The sequence below is a fragment of the Nipponia nippon genome, unplaced genomic scaffold, assembly GCF_047370975.1.
Source record: "Nipponia nippon isolate SJK-2023a ecotype South Korea unplaced genomic scaffold, ASM4737097v1 scaffold_9, whole genome shotgun sequence".
Taxonomy (NCBI): domain Eukaryota; kingdom Metazoa; phylum Chordata; class Aves; order Pelecaniformes; family Threskiornithidae; genus Nipponia; species Nipponia nippon.
Window position 1 is genome coordinate 21,665,470 of NW_028262413.1, and position 18,510 is coordinate 21,683,979.

An 18,510-nucleotide genomic window follows, 5' to 3' on the forward strand; every position below is an offset into this window, starting at 1 on the left:
TTCTATCTCGGTACATATATGGAGGGGACTTTATTCAGTCCCTTTCATGCTTTCTCTGTCTTTCTGATATTCTCTAGGATAATGCCAATATGAAGAATAAGACAGTAGGAATTTCTGTGTCTAGGGCACCTGGGGCTCATTAACTTAACTAGCACTTTTGAAAGATCTCGCAGTGTATACCCACACTTTCAAAATTCTCCTCCATTCAGAACCAAAGGGTATGACATCTGAATATATCCAAGTATATCTCAATGTAATAGTTACTGCTTTCTTGAATGGAGAAGTTGACATGCAATTGATTGTGCTGGCTGATGGCAGTCCATATTGAAATGACTCCATGGCCTGGAGACTACCTAGGAAATCTTTACTGTGGGTATATAAACAAAAAATGAATTGTCCATAATATAGTTTTCTTAGCATGTCAAAAGAGGAAGTTTTGCACAAATCTTAACATTAAATATTTCCTTAATGCATCAACCTTACCCTGTCTCTGCAAGTAAATAGAATTTGTTTACAGAATCTTGTTTTGCATTGCCTTGTAGTCTGAAGCACTGCAGACGTGATTATCTTTTCTGTACATGAATGATGAGATGGTTTTTTTAATTACAGTTGGGAGCTTCTCAGGAAGCCAACTTTCTGCGACATCTCTGCTCTCCAAGCTACAAGCAGCAACATTGCTACTGATGTTATTGCTATAAAAGAGAAAGTTCTCAGCTGAACATGTATATTTTTCTTTTGGTCTTCATTGTAGCTTAATACACTTTGGCAGTCCCTTGTTTATTTATTTTTTTCAGTATATATTCTTTGACTATACCATGAGAAACAACATGTACACATGTAACAGGCCTTACCCAGAGCATTGTGCGGAATTTCTTCATGGAAGGGAATGTTACCCTAAATCAGCGTGAAAATTCACTTTGACTTTGTCTTTGCCTTCGTTCTCTAGCCTTTGGTCTGGTGTGACATGTAAAGAACTGTGTGGCCTGCAGTTTTATGGATGTATCTATAACAGGGAAATAAATGAGAAGCAGTCATGCAACAGAAGAGGTTTTTATAGTCAATCTGTTTAAGAAATGTGTGTCTGTGACCAAGAAAAAGATAATGATTTCCATTTTCTCAAATTTTCTAGAAATTCAGGAAGTTGATTACACCTAGCTCAGATCTGAAAATGAGAGGGAAACTTGGAGGAGGAGCCTACATTGCAGCAATTAATGACTGCGATGCCAAACTGAAAGGAGATGGCACCATTTCAACCATCACAGAAAAGGAGACACATTTCTAAAAGAACTATCTTTTTTGGTTTTGGTTTTTTTTTTTGTATAAATAAATAAATTCACTTAATTATAGAGGCTGGCTTGTTTTGCACAAAATTTTATTAACCAGTTAATTTTAAAGTGAAAATTGTATACTTGTTTAAAAGTGATTTTTTAAATTACTATATAAGTAATGATTATGTAAAAGAAAAAGAAATAGTATTATATGGTATGTTAGTGATGACTTCTTGTAATACGGTGATTTCAGTAAACGTTTTTTTAGAAGTTAGAGGGACCTGTATAATGTGCTGTAAAACTTTTCTACTTTGATTTCTGGCAGGTGTAATGTATGGATATATGCATTCTAATCTGTAAGCATTTCAGACCATTTCAGCTTTTGATGTATGTATATAAAGGGGACCAGAATGTCATTTTGTTTATATTGGAAGAAATTGTATGGGGATGGGTGGATGACTTGTAACTGCTGTTGCACATTATTCTCTAAATGCGGGCTGTATCCAAAGTCCACTGAAATCAGAGGGAGCCTTTCCAACTGGGGCCAGTGGCTTTTGCACCAGGCTATGTGCAATTCAGCCTTTCCCTAGGCCAGGGCAGCTGCAAGACTGAGTTTTGCACCTAACAAGGCTCTTCTTTCAAGGCAAGTTTTGTGAAGCCAACAGGAAGCACCACCTCAGCTGCTCTTATCGCCTTCCCTCCACCATCCATTTGCTTCAACAGGTCTAAAAATGTGGTGGAATGGGCCCACTTCTGAGTCACTGTTTTTCTGGAGATTGGATAGAGAATATTTCTTACAAGCTATGAATTTTGCTGCTCCTGTAAGTTAACGGTCTCTAAGATGATGTGTACTGCTTCAGGAGACCTCTAAAGCTTTTTCATTTTCTTTAGTGTCTGGGTGGCCAGTACTTCATTTTGGTTGACACTTCCCATCCCTGAAGTGAAATGTGTTTGTCTATGCTTGCACAACAGGAGAACAAGGTTACTTTATATATGTGGAGATGTTTTGAGGAAAAAAAGAGCAGGTTTAGAGCTCTGCATACCTTGGCCTCTCTATCTGTCTCTATCTGTTTGCCAGTCTGTCTGTAAATCTATTCATTCCCCTCAAAAGAAATCAAAGATCCTGTAATGACAATGTGTAGCACTATATAGCTTTTCTCATCTTCAAGGTACTTCCTAGATATTCTCAGATTAGGCCTCATTTGCTCTACCCTGAATGGCATCAAGGGTTGCATTGAAGTCAGAATATGACTTTATTTGGTGGAAGGCTAGAGTAATTGGTCCTTAATCACAGAATCCTAGAATACCTGGTTGAAAGGGACCTCAAGGATCATCTGGCCCAACCTTTCTTGGGAAGAGCACAGTCTAGAGAAGATGGCCCAGCATCCTGTCCAACTGAATCTTAAAAGTGTCCAATGTTGGACAATCCACTACTTCCATGGGGAGATTCCAGGGAATTTATATATGGTACAGATGAAAGAATTAAGACAGGGATGTTGCGACTTCTCTGTTTCACAAAAGGAGTAGTATTGGGTTTCTGAAATCGGGCCTTTTTATTCTATCAGTTGTATGAACTCACTGCCTCTGATTTAAAACCGATTTTATATGTGAATCCAACTGATGGATGGTCATTACCATGAGGTATGCAAATGCTAGTCCCAGTATCAAAATCTCTAGACTACCTCTTGTTTGTTTTTTTTTTTTTTCTGTCAGTATTCCAAACCCTATTATTTGTTCTGGGCAATTATTTTTTTTTTCTTGTCCTGTTTTTTTATTTAATGGTTGTATGAGAAACCTGTGGAGGAATACTGTACTATACTACACAGTATTTGATGGGGAGAGACAAGCAACAGCCTAAGACAGCTCAGAATAAATGTCATAAAATCTGCTGTCTTCTCTGCAATTCAAAATCACCAAAGCTCAGATACCAGCATCTGGAGTTATTAGAAACAGAAGTGGCTGCTGGCCTTCTACAGAGGAAAATATTTCACTAGAAGTCACTAACTATATCTTAATATTACACAGAACTGTACATGTAGTCAGCATTTCTTTGAGATTTTACGGTTAACTCTTTAAAAAGCATTTTCATAGAATCACTTTGTCTCAAGTCACATCATTAAATCTAATAGATCTGTTTAATTTTACTTCATCTTATTTGCATTTTTCGTGTGGTAAGGTGGAAGTCTAAGAGATCTTCTCTACCACAATTCTACTTCAAATATTTTAAGTCCTGCTTGCCTTTGCGTGTGTCCATCATTAGGTGCTTCGGAAAGGACATTTTGAAGGAGCCTGCCTTTATAAAGGTACAGAACCATCATCTTGTGAATGCTGGCCTCCCTCAGAGGGAGTCTTCAGCTTGGCATGCAGAACTGGAGGTCACCAATGAAAATCACAGTCCAACTGGAAAATGATACTTCTGGAAGAAAAATGCTCCCAGAATTGAAACCACAGATTGAGTTATATAACTACAGAAAATACAACAATGCAACTGAAAGCTACATATTGACATTGAAAAATGCCCACTCCAAAACCTTAACATTTTTGGAAGTTCTAATGACTCATAAATATTTCTAATCCAGTGTCCCATTCTGGTCTTTCACTCCACCCACCGGAGTTGCAGAACTAAGGCCCCAAAGCCACATATGAGCCTTGGGATAGAGTATGTTCCCTCCCAGAGTAAATGTCAACACATTTTCTTATCAGTGAAGTATGTGCAAATGTAGATGCACTGTTAGGTTACACTTGTCCTTGATTTCAATGAAGTTATCTTCAGCAATCAATGAATGTTTACAGCAAAGTGCGCCAAGAGGTGGAACTCCCATCAATCAACTGGCCATCCATTAGACACAAAATGAAAATCCCAGACAAGTCAAGATTGCCCTTTGAACCATAACACACACTGCTGTAGCAGAAAAAAAAATTGACTTGTGCATTTTAGCTTCTCAGTGCACTTTGAACAGTTGTACTCATCCAAATATCTCCCCAGGAACTATGTACTTTGTACGGAACATGCTTCCTATTCTGCTGCTATGAACCATTTCACCTATAGCTTTATACACATACATGTGGTTTGGCATGGTCTAAAGTATTACACAGTATTACTAATGTGCTGTGCTTGTAAATGTATGCATTTAATATCTGACTTGTTTAACACTATACTGATTTTTAAAAAAGTATTTTTCTTTTGTGGGGAGGGATGTGGGAGGGTAAATTTCCTAATAGTATTTGTGTTTTGTTTTGGGTTTGGGGTTTGGTTTTTTTTTTAATCAATATGAAGGGGAAAATGCAAAAAAACGAACTATATCATGATGATTTTTTTTTATGCGGTGGAAACAATATTGCCCTTTTCTGAAATATCTGCAGTATTATTAAAAATAATACAATAAAAATGAACAACCACTAAGGTTTATGTAACATTTTACACAAAGAAAGATTCTGTTTGGTTTTGAAGGGCACAAGATTTCATCTACTTACTTGTTTTAAAAATTAAAGGAAATGGGCAAAAAAACCTATTCTGTGTAATTTAGTTTATATCAATGTATTTTATATGACCCTCAGCTAACAAATTAAATAATCACAACTACCCTATTAGGTCAGACATATGTCCCTTGATTTTAAATGAGGAACTTAGAAACAAGAGAAGATTTAGCAACTTCTTTGAGCTCATCCAGTAAATCTGTGGCTGAAACAAACTGACATTTCCTGATCTCACAACTTAATGTCATTGTTATTTAATATAAATCCATGTTGCCTTGAAAAAGTGCAGACCTGCTGCCTCTTTCCCCTCCCTACCCCCATCTCTCCCCACTTCTGACTTTGTTTTGCTGTGGCCTCTGTGTCACTTGTGTCACTGGCAGTGTTAGGAGAGCCATATAGACAGCCCCCTCAGGAACCGGTCTGGCTGAAACTTCACCCAACAAAAGCATATGGTTAGTTCTCAGTAACTCCATCTTCTTGCCTGGCCATACAAATGCTAGTGCTGAAGGGAGACACCAAAGGAAAGTGAATTACGTCTTCCAGCTGCTAGATACATTATGCTGGATTAAAATAACTTCAGTCACAGGCCAATGCTGTCCATTTGATCATCTTTTGTACTATGATTTTATGCCTTTATACTCTTCTTTCTTATGTCACTGGCCCATATACAGGGAAAAATGCTTGCTTTAGTACATGACACTCATGAAGAATTCTGATATTCTACCCTATTATATAGTAGCCTGCCACATAGGAAATGAAACTCTTTTCTTAAAGGCTGTTTCTCATTTTGATTAATGAAGCATGGCTATAATAAGGAAAATGTGCTACGGATTTCCACAAAGCCTTTCAATTCCTCTCTGACTGTACCAACTACTTTACCCAGCAGCAAAGATACCACAGGAAGGATGTGCACCCGCTTCCTGGGGTTGATGTCCTTGCACCTAGTGGCCCATGGCAGACCTAGGATCCAGCCAGGCAGCATTGCAAGGTTCTTGGCCCCATCTTACACCTAAATATTAAGTAAATCTGAACATATCAAGGAATTTGGCCTCAGACATTGATGACTCTCCATTCAGAGGAATACCTGAACCTGGTCATCCACAGTGCAGCAGCAAGTCTAGTGAAGACTTCTAAAAACACCAATTTCTGACTAGATTAAAAAAAAACGTCCTGGTGGATTATATACTTGCACATTTGGCTGGAAGAAGATGTGAAAATTTGCACAAAAAGACAGACATAAAAAGGAGAAAATTGGCTGGGATTCTCTTAAAAAAAGTTTTGCAGAAGGTTGAAAAGCTTGAGAAGGCATAATGCACAACTGTTCAGACTCCCCAGATTGTATGAACACAAAGGGGTGAGTGCTAACAGTGCAAGACAGTTTCCAGCTCTTCTTTCTAAAGCTACTCTTGAAATATAAACTATTCATTACAACAAAATACAGCAAAAGGGACCAAGATTTGGGTGCTGATTTGAAGTGAAAATTTGAGGGAGGAGTTGCACACCCCTTTTCTTACATACTTTAATTTTACAAGGACCAGCTCCTTCATTGTTTTTAACCTTTGTTCTCTGAGAGCTGCAACCAACCTCAGCCATGTCCTGCACTCCCTCAAGTCATTCTGAATTCCAGTCACAGCCACCTCCTCGTTGGCTGACCATGCTCACATTGATTGCAGAAGGCTGCTCTTTGGGCATTCAAGCCAGTTTTATGCATCTACCCTCCTCAGTTGCCTTGATCGTCACATGTACTTGTCCATCCTGCAAACAGAATAGCCTTGAGCTATATTGTTGGTACTGCCAAATCAGAAGCCCAAGTACCACACATTGTCATAAGTGAAAGGAACAAAAATCTTTGCATGTTCCAAGAAATGTCTTGCCAGCGATTGTTTCTAGTGCTATTATAACACATGCTAGAAGCTGCAGCCAGGCCCCTGTTTCTCACAAGATCTTACCGTCAGCTGATGGAGAGCGTCCTTCTACATCATGATAAGGTCCATGGCTTTTAAAATGAGAGAGTCCTTGCTACTGTGGTATTCCAGTTAAACAAGAATAGAAGCATAAAGACAGCCAAGAATTCCTTGCTATAAATGGTTAATGACAAAATACCAGGGTATGCTTTCTATTTCTATCAATCAGCTTGCTGTTAATAGTCAGTCAGTCAACTCCACTATCCATTCCAGAACTTACTACAGCATTATATAAAAGGCACAGCAGCTTTTCTTAAATGTTGTTGTAAAACATCAGAAACACTGAGAGCTCTGGCTGATCTCTTTTTATTTAAATGAAAACACCCACTTATTTATCATACTATACACAGATTAATCATTCCTCTCCTCTTCCCAAAGGGCTAAAAACTGTCTGCAATTAAGGCATGCCATGCTCAAAAGAGGAAACTACAGCTATTCAGGCAGACACCCCCAGGGCCAATTCTAAGCTTGGTTGCAGCCAGTGACATGGAATTTAGCTGTGCTCTCATCAGCACTGGCATCAGGAATCCCTAGCACACACACAAGTGAGAGGTAGAACAGATCAAGACAACACACAGCATGGTAAAGGGATGCAGTCAAGACATTGTACCACTTGTGCCTTCACAAGCCTTTGGAAAAGGTATTATGTGGTTTATTTATATGTGACAGGAGATGTCAAGATTGTTTTTCTGTTTACATCCTTCTATCTATCTGTGAATCAGCACAACTGGGCTTGTCAGCAGGAGCAAGCTCAGCTGCATGAGTAGTGGATCAGAAGCTACTGCAGAGCACCACCTTGCTTTGAGCTCTGTTTAATTAGGTATGCCAAAACACAATGTCTTTCTAATCAAGCCATACTCTTAGCTTGCTCCCAAATTAATTTAGAAGAACAAATTTATAAACTTCAACAGAAATATGCCCAGGAATTATTTTGGGCTTGATGAAGTTGTTCGGGTTTGGTCTTTTGGGTTTTTCTTGTTGTTTTTTATTTTTTCAGTGAAATAAGTTTTGTCTGTGTTGACGTGCAGGCAAAAATTACAAGCCAAATAATGTAGTACCAGGTCAGTAAGCAGAAATCAAAAGAACAGGCTATTAAGACAAGCAAAGGACAACTAATCCCTTTGTGTTTTCTGCAGGGATGAAACCATGCTGTATTACAAGTCAGCTGTGGAGAGACTAAAACAGAATGGACCTTAGCAAAACCCAAATCCAACTGCAAAACCCATCTGAAAAAGGCCAATGAACCCACCTCCCTTTCCCAACCATCCCCTGGTCCCAAAACTTTAGAAACCCCTTCTCTTCTCCTGAACTTTCAGGGAAGGGAGCCCACTCCTTCCCAAAAGCTCCTGCCCTGTATTTGCACCCCTGAACCCCTGTGTCAGCGGCTCCTTGGGAGCTGCTCTTGCAAGCTGTGCCCTGCGTTCTGTGAGAACCTCCTCTCTTCTATCTTCCCACAGACTCTGGGCTCTGCTACAGGCCGACAAAGCAAGTGAAGTCCTGATGCTTATAATCTATGAAGGGCCTGCCGCAAGCTGCAAAGGTTCTAGGGAAAACATGGTACTCTGTTGGCAATTGGTGACATAAGGTGACAATATACCTTATACGTTCATCCTAGGAACTGTAACCCCTAGTCTGACACAGTCCTATGGTACATCACTAGCCTGTATGGGCATAGATGTCCTTTGAGTTGGTATATCAAGGTAGGGTAAACATGAGCTTTTATCTATTCAGCTGAAGGAGCTTAATTTACCTTTACTTTTGTTGAGTTTTGGGGTTTTGTATGAAAATATCAAATGCTATAATAGACATTTCTGAATTGGAAACTGTTAGTTCTGTTTTGGGAAATAATATGCAGATAGGATGGAGTGAAGATACAGCATTGAGGGCAGTAAATTTTCTACTGCTTCTCTGGAGTGGTTACTAAATAAAAGCTACTGTGGTAAGTTCATGGACAAATATAACCGTCTGAGGAATACTTAACTCAGTGAAGCTAGTGCTTTCTTGCAGCAGCTACCATTCTTCTTTTACACACAATTAGCTGAAACAGAAAGACTGTTTCTTCCTATTAAGATGGAAATAATGAATGAAATCTCTGACTTTTAAAAAATGGATTTCCCCCAGCTGAAACTTCCATTTCAGAACTGAAATCGGGGAATATAGCTTATGCTGTTTGCAGCCTCTCCACTGTGCTATTCAATGATGTAGAGGAGTCCCCCGGGAAAGGATTCCTTTCTCGGTGGGGGTGGAGAGTTTAGGTATCGGATAACTGCAGCCTCCTTGGCTGTTAGGTGCTCCAGAAAGATACCTTTTAACGGCATTTTTGTGGTGCAGTGGGGACACCTTTTGGTTAGAATCGGTCCAAACCTGATGAACCTAGAGGTTTGTATATAAAAACTGTCTGCATACCCGCTGTTTGCAGTAGGCAAGTAGAGGTCAATTCTATCATCAGCTTTTCCTAGTTCTTTACGCGTACCTGACATGCATCATTTCAGGTAATTAGATTTGCAAGTCCTCTCTGCAGTTGCACCCTTTTTTGATGCAGTTCTGATTGTTTTCGTCAAAAGACTTGGTTGCCGTATCATTAGGTGGCAGCACATGCCAACATAAAAGCACTTTGTCCCTATCATAGCCCAGCAACTAAACCAGGAGACATGGAGTCAAGAGAGCTTTCATTAGACTCTGTCATGCGAAGAATGAATTTATAGTCTTTACAGAGAATCTATAAGAAATTTTCTTTTTTATTAAATATCCCCATGCTGAAGCTGCCATTGTGGTGTTAAGAGTTGTCAGTGAGACCGCAATGGTATACATGTTTAAAATAATGGGAAATAAATTGTGGTATAATGAAAAATGACAACCCACAACATATTCTGTGGAAAAGAGAAGGTAGATTTGTACAGTAATATTTTTTTTTCTCATTGATTGAGAGGCATAACTAACATATCCAAATTATTATCTTAAACAGTTGCTGCAGGGTTCTCAAGAAAAAAAAATCCTTTCATGCCGTTTTTATTGGAGCAGAATTAAATTGTAATTTCCAGGTGAAATAGAGAAGACAAAGAAAATAAGGGTGTTATACTTTGCATTGAACAGACAAATATCAAGCGAGGAATTGACTTACCAGAAAATAGGCAGTGATGTAGCTTTTTGAAAATATATGAGGAAATATTACCAGTGTGATCACTCAAGCGTTTATGCTGTTATCTGTGTCTGAGCGATGGTCTAGATCATAACACAACTAAACCTCATCTGAGTTTTGATGAGTAATTCTCATAATTAACTTTATCTTCTCAAGCCACAATAAGGAGGTGTTTGTAAATATTTGTGGTGTGACACACATTGCACTAATCTGTGGAAGTAGGTCCCGCAGCTACACTGTGAGAGTGATGAGCTATTCGGTACTTCCTTATTGGCCTTCACCGAAGGCATCTTTTCAAAGAATGCTACTGGAGCTTGTACATCTGTGCATACCTAAAACACAGGTGTCAACTGAAAATGTTAACCAGTGTTAGCTGCTGCAGAGATATTTTTTCCCACTTCCCCAAAATCTTTGCTATCAAATAGTCAAAACCACTATGTGTAGAGACAACATAATTAGTTGTAGTCCTCAAAAATTCTTGTATTTCTACTGAATATAAAATAGATGGAATTTATTGCATTCTACATGTATGTAGTTTTACCCCAAAGCAATTTCTGACTTCAGGATTGCCTGTATCTGTAGATACTCATGGATGTTGATGTCTACAGCAGTTCACTGACATTGTAGGACCACAGCTTTCTTGTTAGTAGTTGTAACAAGTGAATTTTAGGCTGTATTGACCAAGGTGGAAGGGAACTATCAGCTTGTCCTGCATCCAGCACTGTTAAAATGCAACTAGAAATATTTTTAATGTCATCATTCATTTAATTTGGATTTTCTTCAAGTTGTTATATTCTTAAATGTAATAAAACAAGTTAGAGTTGCTTCAGACCTTTGGGAAGACTTCTAGAAAACTTACGGATCAGTGGATCTGAGATGAACCATGTTTCATTTGAAAACAAACAAAACCAAGAACAACCCCTACACACACCCCTCCACCCTCACCCCCAAACAGCCAGTTCACCCAGTAAAACCAGTTTCATTCCAAGGTCACTCTTTCACATAAATTAGATGTATGGATCTGTTGCTCAGGTCTAGTTACTTGAACCTTGAAAGTCAAATTCAAATTTGACTTTTTTTAGTCCTCACATTATTCTTGCTCTGTCTGAATCCTGTCAAATATTTCTGAAGAATATTTCAGAACATACAGTCTTCCATGCACACAACTAAAATGTCCCCACTGTCAACCAGTCCTCAACCATGATTGTGGCTCCCAGATGCTTCATTGAGTGTCTGGGAATCAGAGAATTAATAGTTGAAGCAAATCTCCTACCTCCTATTAAATTAGAAGAGGGTATAATTAGTACCTGTAGACACAGTTTTGTATGCAGATGGAGGTGATGAGATGTACTTGATAAGCAGCAGGCAAAGGAAAATTGGAACAAGGTGCAGGTACATCTTTAATTGTGTGCGCATGTGTAGGCATATAAAGCAAAGCCTTCAATATGTTGAAGGTGAATATGTTCTTTGTGAACAGACCTGGAAAGTAGCTGTCTGAGAGGAAAACAGCCACCTGAGATTGGGCAGAACATTGCTTAAAAAATGTCAAGCAAGGAACAATTCACATTGAGGCTTCAACTGAGAGACCGAATTAGCTAGTGGGAGGTTTCTCATTAAAGCAGCTGTGCAACTGGACCTTTGGTGGTCTATCACAGTCCTTCAGCTCTAATTTATGAGAGTTCTTTGAAACAACTGATTAAAAACTGAACTTGGACCCTCGGGGTTTGCCCTAGGGATTCTGTGATTCTTCAAAGTAGCTGCATTGCTGAACTTAAGTTTCCGCCAATATCAGTTAAAACTGTTCTGCTTCTTTCTCAATCCTCCCCTCCTTCCCCCAAACCTTGTTAATGCTTCCAAGTTCAATCCTGCATTGGAGTCCTGAGCATCTTCAAATAACCAGAATTTTTTGTCACCTCTGACTAGGATTTTTCTTTCAGACATAAATAAATATGTATTCCTTACAAATTTCACATGAAAAGGTAATTACAGTGCAGTTCTGAATAAAGAGCCTGCAATCATAAGGAGGCCTTCCTTCCATTACTGCTAATAAACAACTGTAAAAGGTGGTGACTATTTAAAGCTCCAAATTTACCCTGCCTTTCTCCTGACAAGCTTGCACATTGATTCTGACATGCAGACTGACAGCTTCATGGCATTTTGGAATTTTCCAACTGCACTAAGTATGTGGTACTATTTATTTTAGTACCCCCATTCCCACAGCAGCCACTGACTCATAAGAAAAAGCTAAGAGCAATATTTGGCATTTGTTTCCTGTGCAGTACAATTTGCCTGGTTCATTAACCTTCTTTATGTAGATGTAAATTCTGAGTCTGACATGGTTATTTTTGGGGCTCATGTCAAAACTAGATTTGTCTGTCTGAGCAACATTTGCTTCTGAAAATGTTTAAAATTGCTTCAGCAGTTTTGTCTTTTAAAGCAAATTTTGTATTTCATGTTAAGCTATGTTTATGTTGTACAGTCAAATCTCTAGCACCATTAAACTTGTAGAAGAAAAAGGAGACAAAGGAGAGTGTATAAAGCACCAGCTATGTGACATTATCCTGTACCTGTTTTACCAGAAATAGTTTCTTTCTGCTTATACAACACAGCATTACTGCAGATTGATGGAGGTTGAACATAAATTCTGCCGTCACTTGTAAATTGACTGGATTGGTTGTATACATGCAAGCATATATAAAAAAGGGGAGAGGTTTATGTTCTTGTCATCACATGAGAAAAGGCTCTAGTATGTCTATACTTTTGTGTATGTAATGCAAAATACAGTTACAACTAAATTAAGTCCCCATTTCTGCTACAGATTCCTTGTGTGATGCCGGTATACACAGTCGTGCTTTTCCTGCTGCAGTAAGAAAATGTGCAGAGGAAACTCTTAACTATTTTGAAACTGCTGCATGCTGTGCAGTACTTGACTTAGGATACACGAAGGCCTCTTTCAATTCATATAAAAGGATTTTTTTTTTTAGGCCTGCATGCTGAAGATATGAGGCAGCTCATGAATGTGCTGAAAGCCAGGGTGTTTTCTACTAAGTTAGTGGTAGTGTAGGGGTCTGCCTATTAGCATTCTAGCACAAAAGCTTGGTTTGCATTGGATTTATGATTTTTTTGTAAGAATGAAGATATTGGTCTACAGCTAGAGTCTGTTTGCAACTGATCTCCCATCACATGAGTAATGTTATGTATCAAATGTTATGAATAAAATGCATGCCAAGAAACATGAGACATGAACACTTGTGAATAAGTCAGGAATAGTAAATTAACAGAGCAACTATCAGCAATGGGCTTATTCATTTAAATCAATTTGCTTAGTAACATGTTAATAAGCATAACATTTTTGTCTTTTAAAGCACTCTTTCCAGTTCCTCTCCTCTGTTAGCTATGTTTACCAGGAGAAAGGAAACTGCACTCTAGGACTTCACTTCTGTAAAACCGTCAGCACTGAGCCCTCAGCTCAGTGGGGACTAGTTCTATCAGCCCCCAATACCTTTTCTACATTTTTCCCCACATTGTGCCAAGAACAGTGCGGGGAAGGAGGGAGGAAGAGAGAGAAATATATTGGCCTGTTTTGCTGTTACTTTTCAGGATTTTGTCTCACCAGTTGTTCTGATAGAATCCCTGTCTCTCCACTTCAGTGGCTTCTTTCCTGGAAAAGCTGATGCTCAAAATGTGCAATTTTCCTCCTGCCTGACATACATGTGTTTGGCCTAGGGCTCACCTCATATGCACACTTTTTCTCTCCTCCCCGCAAAAGAAATTGCGTTAAGAATTAGATCCTCAGTACCCTTACTCTCAGCAGCACCATACAGTTCAGCAGATATATCAGTCCTCTGCTATGGTAGACTGAGTCTCCAGCTGCTGCCAAGGTGCAATTGGATTTGTTTCATCTCATTTTCTATCATGACCTTAAAACTGGCCCCTTGCTTGAAGTATAGGACTCATTTTGGTTTCTCCTGCTGCCTGGCAAAAATGTTTTCAATGCATCTGGAGACCAAGCTAGGAGGAAAATGTCCCCCATAAGCTTAGGAAGGTTGTAGTTTCCTCTGTGATTTAATACATTCTCAATGGGAGAAGTTAGTTACGAAGATCAGAAAAGTTGGCAATATATGAAATATGAACACGGGATCACCTCCGCCAGTCTTGCATACTGAGCTAGATACTCCCTTTTTGTCCTTTTTATGCTGTTCTTTGGACTACCAGTTTACACTGAAGGTCTGAACTCAGATGGAAATATATTCCCCATATCAATGCAAAATTTGTTACATATAAAAAAAACTTCGCTGGCCAGAGCATGGTTCTGCCATCCTGCTGTACAGAAGGATGTTTAAACTATGATCTAATGTTTGAATTGGTTGAGAGATTGGGCATGTCTGTTCATATATGTTAAATAAACGACTAATAAGCATGCAGAAGAAGTAGGCAGTAGCGCAGCCTATAACTCTTATTGGAATGGCAAAATAGTCCAAGTTGGTCCAATGCCTCCTTTCTGGCATGTGACTTCTACCTCAAATTTGAGCCTTTCATATTTTTAGTGTGCCCTGTGTGGAGAAGGGCAAAGATGCCTTTGAACTGTTTTTGTGTCTACCTGCTGTTTTTTTTTGACCAGTAAAGAATTAATTTAGGTGGGCTTCCTCTACTGTTCAAAACGTGGTGGCTGCCTTCTACTGGTATATACTAGCTTGGCCTGCAATCACCAGCATTTTTTCCTGTGACATTGAACCCTTCTTCAAGTCTACCCCCTGACTTGCCCTGTTAGGTTCCTTTTTGCAGGACTTGGAGAAAAGATGTCCACAGGGATCTATTTTTGAGATTCTAATGCCTTTTATGTCACAGCAGCTGGATTAAAAAACCTGTGCCAGAAGAGAGAATGGTTTTTTGGGTTTTAATTCTGCAATTCCCAGCAGAGTATCTAGTTATTTCATAAATCCATACATTTAGCAATTTTGTGAGATTACTATCTTAAAATGGTCTTTGAAACCAACGAGCTGGGATTTTCAGAATTGGGTGCTAAATCCATGCTCTTCAGAAGTTTCAGGTGTCCACAAATTTCAAAACAAAAAGTGGAGTGTTCTGCTTTTCTCAATGCTATCAGGTCATTTATATAGATATGTTAAAAATCAGTTTACATATCCCACTTTAGGCAACCCAGTCTGAAGACTCCAGCTGATGCATTTCCTTCTAATGTTGAAGTTACTTACAAGATCATGAAAAGAAAAGTTTAAATGTTTTAACGCTGGTAGTACACAAATAGAGATTTATCTGTCATATGTTGCCACAAGCAAAAAAACTTTATATGCCACTGGATGTCACTCTAACAAAGCTCAAAGTACTTTGGTGGTACAAATCTTTACACTTCCATTATAAAACAGTGTACAGCCTGTTAAATTCTGGATTCCTCAGCAAAAGGAGGGCAAAATAATATAGAAGTTGCCATATTAGCTGTCCCATGAAGAAGCCATTGACACCTCAAGTGTCACATCAGGCAAAAAACAACTACGTTTCATTTTTTTCAGTAAACCATTAGGGATGACAAATCAACATTGAATCTATCATCTTGAATTTCTCAGGATTTCTTTTCTAGAACCTTACTTTGTTGCATGGGTTGTTTGGGGCTAAGAAGCAAGGCAAATGTCAACTCTGACTATTTTTCTGTCCCATGTCCATACATGTTTGAGAATTTCAGCAGAGAGCATGGAAGCCGAATGTCCAAGTCCAGTTGAAAGTCAACAGAATCTAACCCTCTACTCAACTTTTCATTTCAAAGGGTGACAAGAAGTTGTAGGTCAGTAATCTGCCAAAGGATAATTTAGCTCAGGGACCAAGAATGCTGCCATTATGAGCTTCACATATAAAATGTGTCAGGGAAGGGACTCAATCTGAGGACAGAACAATAAGTAATGGGGTTAAGTTGCTGCAAGGAGAACTTAGTCACAAATCAGCAAAAGCTATATATTGAGGGTGAGTGCTTTAAATAGAGAGAGATAAGCATCCTCTCAAGATGCTGGAAGGGTAGAGAAGCACTAAAGTACACCAGTAGAGAATCTTCATTGCTGAAAGACTGTAAGAACAACTTAGATAATGTTTTAAATTATCCAGGTACAGCTGATCCTTCCTTGAGGCACAGTGACATTTGTTATGAAATTTGTTATGAAATTTGTTATGATTCTTCCACCCTTTACATTCTGGCTAACCTGCATAAAACATTGACCATGTTCACTTTCACACAGACTGGACTAGTTCTCCCTACCTCTTTCACCTTAGCAGGGGCAAAGTAGCTATCTTCCACCATCCTTTTACTCTTGGTATGAAAAAGAGTCCTGAAATGTTTGCAGAGGCTGCAGCCACTGATTAAAATTCAAATAGACTTACTAATTTCTCCTAAAATGTATCTAATATCAGATACAGACAGCTAGAAAATCCAGCAACTACTACTGAAATGTGTACTTGCTATAGCACGCTGAATAGTTTTCATGTGTCACACAATAGAAGAGAATCTCAGGGCACTGTACAAAACTTTAATTACATAATTAGTTGACTGAGTCATACAACTTTTTCTTCTTTAACTTGAGCCCTACTATAGATGGTTATGGCATGTAGTAAACTATTTCCTTGTATACTTTTACTTGGGTTGTTGTTCCTCATTAATTTTGATACCAATAGAAATCCCAGAGGGACCGTCCTAGAAATTGTAGTTTGGGGCTCTTTTTCAAGAAGTGATACAAAATGAGGTAATGGTGAGATTTGCATTAGTGATGTAAGCTAGCTTCACATATACTGCCAAAGAGCAAAGGGATGATTCTTTTTTGTCTTTAATGACCTGCAGTTGACTTAGTGGCTACAACTGAAAAGCTCTGAATTCCATTACCTAGCTCATCTCTGTGAAATCAATGAATGTTTCCCTGATGATACATAAATAGCTCAACCCTTTTAATAAATGTCAGGAAGGGGCCTTCATTTTCCCCATGTGCCTCTTTATCATTCATTTAAATGGGCAGAAAAAGAGAGTCCTCTTAGACATTTCCAGATTTCCAAAACCTCATTAATACAAAATGCAAGACACAGACAGACATGTATCCCCAGGGAAAACCCCCAAATTGTATCTCTCCCCATTGCATGGGTAATGGCTGACACTGAAGGTGGGACTTGCAGGTTATTTTGAAAATATACCCACTGAGATTTAATATTAGAGGAGCTATCTGTATTGATGTGGTAGTCTCTACAAAAACACAATTTACACCCATTTAGGAGGACTGGATATGTTAGGCTCAGATTCAAATTTAGGTTTGTGAGTGAATGTGATAAAGGAATGATGAGAACCAAGCAAGATCCACATGTCGCAGCCTTGTGAATCAGAGCAGAAATGTGCTTTGTGACTTGTGACTTTTATGTGGTATCCCCTTCTGCCCCAGGTGGGGATAGATTCAATTATTTAACCTGGAAAGAATGAAAGGCTGCTGGCAAACTCCTCTGAAAGGAGTCAAATATCAGTGACACTTTTTTGCAGGTTCTATGATACTCTCTTCCAAACATTTAACTGCTGGGGATTTGGGGGTAATGGTGGTGGTGGTAAATACAAGTTCTTGTGAGGCAGTAGTGACACAGTGCATGCCTTTTTTGCAGTGGATCCTTGATTGTCTAAACACCATAGAGGTGTCCTGTTTTATTCACTAAATAATGTTGGCCTCATTTAGTCATAAATGTATTAATGCTTTCCCTCACTTCGGTAACTTCCTCCCTAGAGCATTAAAAACGTTCTATCTTTCTTTTACTTCATCTCACCATAGTTTGATTAAAAAAGGAATAAAAACATAATAAAAGTTAATTTGTAACAGGTAGTTGTGGTCTATTTCAAGATATTTTGGTTACTTTCCTGATTAGAAGCTTGATTATATTGGCTGATCATTTGGTGCATTTAACTGCAACTGTTACAAACCATAGATGGCTAAACTAGTGGTCATGAATGTCATTACCAAGTTACTTGCCTGAAGCAGTAATGAAAGTCCTTACCAGCAATTGATCCCTTTCCTAAAAGGATTGCTTGCATTATTATGTCATTCTTGCCAGGCAAAATTTTAAACGGTATGCGTTGTTCTTTGTGGGACATATAGCTCTGGTTGAAGTCTTAATGATGCAAGAGAAACACGAGAGACTGCTTGTCCGAAGTTTGTTCTCCTCGGGTCTAGTCTATGCATCTGACACATTGTGCTACGTCCATTAGGTTGGAAAACTGCTCCATTTCTAGTGTAAATACAAACCTTGGTTCTACAGAACAGTAAAGCAGGTTCTTTCACAGTGTTCATTCACGGTGTTAATGTACAATGTGACTTGTTCCTTAAAACAGTATTTACTAGTTTACAAGATCTTCTTCTGTGACTTCTCCAGCTCACGTTCACTCCACAAGGCCTTATTTAAAGGACTTTTTGCAACCTGGCAGCGATTGTCACTGATCTTCTCTCAAGGGCGGTAGCTCAGTTGTGAGTTCTGGGGTGCGTATTTTACTAGCCAAGATTTTTATCTAGCTTCTTCTATCAGCTTGGTAATGATACCAGAGCCTTGGGCTTCTGCAAGTATCTTAAATCCATCTCAGCTCTCAGCTCCATCTAAACAGGTTTCTACTATATATAAACATCCCCTGACCTGGGATTAC

General features: G+C 38.8%; 1 protein-coding gene across 4 annotated transcripts in view; it reads left to right on the forward strand.

The window, feature by feature from the left end:
- The window catches only part of SLC6A11 (solute carrier family 6 member 11), a 105,613-nt gene extending 100,833 nt beyond the window's left edge, over positions 1 to 4,780 (forward strand). For all 4 annotated transcript variants that reach the window (XM_087743029.1, XM_087743028.1, XM_087743026.1 and 1 more), the window contains one exon: positions 1,130 to 4,780. In XM_087743029.1, coding sequence (XP_087599155.1) covers positions 1,130 to 1,282 — 153 coding nt within the window. In that variant the 3' untranslated portion in view covers positions 1,283 to 4,780. The remainder of the gene's footprint in view (positions 1 to 1,129) is intronic.
- The last annotated feature ends 13,730 nt before the right edge of the window (positions 4,781 to 18,510 follow it).